Source organism: Oncorhynchus clarkii, chromosome 22 (assembly GCF_045791955.1).
Source record: "Oncorhynchus clarkii lewisi isolate Uvic-CL-2024 chromosome 22, UVic_Ocla_1.0, whole genome shotgun sequence".
NCBI lineage: Eukaryota > Metazoa > Chordata > Actinopteri > Salmoniformes > Salmonidae > Oncorhynchus > Oncorhynchus clarkii.
Window position 1 is genome coordinate 4,964,602 of NC_092168.1, and position 3,809 is coordinate 4,968,410.

Genomic DNA, 3,809 nt, shown 5'->3' on the forward strand with positions numbered 1-3,809 from the left:
ACACTGTCGTTATACAGGACACAACCATGACACCAACACTAATGCCAACAATAATAGGTAAGAAACATATGGTTTTGATCTGTTCCATTTCCTCTTTTACATTAGGATAGAGTAGTTGATAGCTTAGAACACTTGTGTAGATTCCCCTGAGGCCTTTCATGTGGTTTCTTTTCATACATCTGTACCAATGTTCCCTATGATATAACTCAGGGCAATGCACAAATTGTCACTTTCTTTGAATAGTTGTTTGTGATAAGTGAAAGGGATGACTTTCATGTGACAGAAGCAGCTTTGTCCTGCTTTCCCTTACCTATGCCACATGTAATATGACTCTTTATCTGAACCTTCACATTCCCTAGTTGAGAGTCAGGCTCCCAGGAGGGATGTTGTGTTCTTGCTGGATGGATCTGATGGCACTAGGAGTGGATTCCCAGCCATGCGTGACTTTGTTCAAAGAGTGGTGGAGACACTCAGTGTGGATGAGAACAAAGATCGCGTTGCGGTGGTCCAGTACAGTAGAGATCCAGCCGCCCAATTCTATCTGAACACATACACAACAAAGGGAGAGATTCTCAACACTGTAAGAGGTCTGAGACACAAAGGCGGGAGACCTCTCAACACTGGAGCAGCTCTCCAGTACGTGAGGGACAATGTCTTTACTGCCTCCTCCGGAAGCAGACGCTTGGAAGGCGTTCCACAGCTACTGATTCTGTTGAGTGGTGGAAGGTCCGTTGACAATGTTGACACGCCAGCCTCTGCTCTGAAGGAGCTTGGGGTTTTGGTCTTTGGAATTGGAACAAGGAGCTCTGATAGCAGAGAATTGCAGAGGATATCACATGGTCCCAGTTACGCTCTGTCTGTCTCAGACTTTACTGACCTTCCGAGCATCCAGCAGCAACTTCTGTCCTCGGTGGAGGCAGTGGTTATTGATGTCACTCCAGAATCACCAACAGTTTTAGGTATGTGTTATCACTGTGAATTAAGAGTCAGGATGTGTTAGCAAAATGGCCGCAGAGTCTTAGAAACGACTATATAATTTGGCCAAAAACACCACATTTGATCAGTTTGATTGACACAATCTATTTATTTTCTCAGTTGATCATGACACCGCCAGAAAGGATGTGGTATTCCTTCTGGATGGTTCTGATGGCACAAGGAATGGATTCCCAGCAATGCGTGATTTTGTTCAGAGAGTAGTAGAGAAACTCAATGTGGGAGGTGACAAAGACCGCGTTTCTGTGGTCCAGTACGGTAGAGATCAAGAAGTTAATTTCTATCTGAACACATACACCATGAAGGGCGACATTCTTGACATCGTCAGAGGTCTGAGGCACAGAGGAGGTAGACCCCTCAACACTGGGTCAGCCCTCCAGTATGTAAGGGACAACGTCTTTACTGCCTCCTCAGGAAGCAGAAGCCAAGAGGGTGTCCCTCAGATGCTGATACTGCTGAGTGGTGGGAGGTCCAATGATAATGTTGATATACCAGTTTCTGCCCTCAAAGAGAGTGGGGTCTTGATCTTTGGCATTGGAAACAGAAATTCTAGCAAAGAGGTTCAAAGGATTGCCTCTGACCCCAGTTATTCCCAGTCTGTTTCTGAATTCTCTGATCTCCCCAGCGTCCAGGATAAGTTTTTCTCCTCACTCATTACTGTACACGTTGGCGCCACACCCATTTCCCCAACAGTCATAGGTAAGACCGGATGCATTATCTTGGAAAACTAAAGCAACAAACACATATTTCAGGTTTGATGAAGCAATGTTGACATACGTTTTCTGTTTTGTTTCTGATACTCTTAGTGGACCTAAGCATCGCCAGAAAGGATGTAGTATTCTTGCTGGATGGTTCTGATGGCACTAGGAATGGCTTCACAGAAATGCTTGACTTTGTTCAAAGAGTAGTGGAGAAACTCACTTTAGGGGAGAACAGAGATCGAGTCTCTGTGGTACAGTATAGCAGAGAACCAGAGGTCCACTTCTATCTGAACACTTACACAAGAAAAGAAGAGGTTGTTGACACCGTAAGAGGGCTGAAGCACAAAGGAGGGAGACCCCTCAACACTGGAGCTGCTCTCCAGTATGTCAGGGACTACGTCTTTGCTGCCTCCTCTGGAAGTAGGCGCCTTGAAAGTGTTCCACAGATTCTGATACTGCTAAATGGTGGAAGGTCCTTTGACAATGTAGATAAACCCGCTTCTGCTCTCAAGGAGCTGTGTGTGTTGGTGTTTGGAATTGGAACAAGGAGCTCTGATAGCAGAGAGTTACAGAAGATATCCTATGACCCCAGTTATGCTCTCTCCGTGTCTGAATTCACTGACCTCCCCAAAATCCAACAGCAGCTTCTTTCTGCCATGAACACTGCCGTTATACAGGACACAACCATGACACCAACAGTAATGCCAACAATAATAGGTAAGAAACATATGGTTTTGATCTGTTCCATTTCCTCTTTTACATTAGGATAGAGTAGTTGATAGCTTAGAACACTTGTGTAGATTCCCCTGAGGCCTTTCATGTGGTTTCTTTTCATACATCTGTACCAATGTTCCCTATGATATAACTCAGGGCAATGCACAAATTGTCACTTTCTTTGAATAGTTGTTTGTGATAAGTGAAAGGGATGACTTTCATGTGACAGAAGCAGCTTTGTCCTGTTTTCCCTTACCTATGCCACATGTAATATGACTCTTTATCTGAACCTTCACATTCCCTAGTTGAGAGTCAGGCTCCCAGGAGGGATGTTGTGTTCTTGCTGGATGGATCTGATGGCACTAGGAGTGGATTCCCAGCCATGCGTGACTTTGTTCAAAGAGTGGTGGAGACACTCAGTGTGGATGAGAACAAAGATCGCGTTGCGGTGGTCCAGTACAGTAGAGATCCAGCCGCCCAATTCTATCTGAACACATACACAACAAAGGGAGAGATTCTCAACACTGTAAGAGGTCTGAGACACAAAGGCGGGAGACCTCTCAACACTGGAGCAGCTCTCCAGTACGTGAGGGACAATGTCTTTACTGCCTCCTCCGGAAGCAGACGCTTGGAAGGCGTTCCACAGCTACTGATTCTGTTGAGTGGTGGAAGGTCCGTTGACAATGTTGACACGCCAGCCTCTGCTCTGAAGGAGCTTGGTGTTTTGGTCTTTGGAATTGGAACAAGGAGCTCTGATAGCAGAGAATTGCAGAGGATATCACATGATCCCAGTTACGCTCTGTCTGTCTCAGACTTTACTGACCTTCCGAGCATCCAGCAGCAACTTCTGTCCTCGGTGGAGGCAGTGGTTATTGATGTTACTCCAGAATCACCAACAGTTTTAGGTATGTGTCATCACTGTGAATTAAGAGTCAGTATGTGTTAGCAAAATGGCCGCAGAGTCTTAGAAACGACTATATAATTTGGCCAAAAACACCACATTTGATCAGTTTGATTGACATAATCTATTTATTTTCTCAGTTGATCATGACACCGCCAGAAAGGATGTGGTATTCCTTCTGGATGGTTCTGATGGCACAAGGAATGGATTCCCAGCAATGCGTGATTTTGTTCAGAGAGTAGTAGAGAAACTCAATGTGGGAGGAGACAAAGACCGCGTTTCTGTGGTCCAGTACGGTAGAGATCAAGAAGTTCATTTCTATCTGAACACATACACCACGAAGGGCGACATTCTTGACATCGTCAGAGGTCTGAGGCACAGAGGAGGTAGACCCCTCAACACTGGGGCAGCCCTCCAGTATGTAAGGGACAACGTCTTTACTGCCTCCTCAGGAAGCAGAAGCCAAGAGGGTGTCCCTCAGATGCTGATACTGCTGAGTG

General features: G+C 45.6%; 2 protein-coding genes across 11 annotated transcripts in view; both read left to right on the forward strand.

Moving 5' to 3' along the window:
• Positions 1-3,809, forward strand: part of LOC139380209 (collagen alpha-3(VI) chain-like) — a 100,877-nt gene that overhangs the window by 61,904 nt on the left and 35,164 nt on the right. The gene's annotated exons all lie outside the window — the stretch shown is intronic.
• LOC139380935 (collagen alpha-3(VI) chain-like) overlaps positions 14-3,809 on the forward strand; it is a 3,940-nt gene continuing 144 nt past the window's right edge. The window contains exons 1-6 of the mRNA XM_071124106.1: positions 14-57; positions 360-959; positions 1,096-1,692; positions 1,800-2,411; positions 2,714-3,313; positions 3,450-3,806. Of these exons, the coding sequence (XP_070980207.1) occupies positions 27-57; positions 360-959; positions 1,096-1,692; positions 1,800-2,411; positions 2,714-3,313; positions 3,450-3,806 (2,797 nt within the window). The 5' untranslated portion in view covers positions 14-26. The remainder of the gene's footprint in view (positions 58-359; positions 960-1,095; positions 1,693-1,799; positions 2,412-2,713; positions 3,314-3,449; positions 3,807-3,809) is intronic.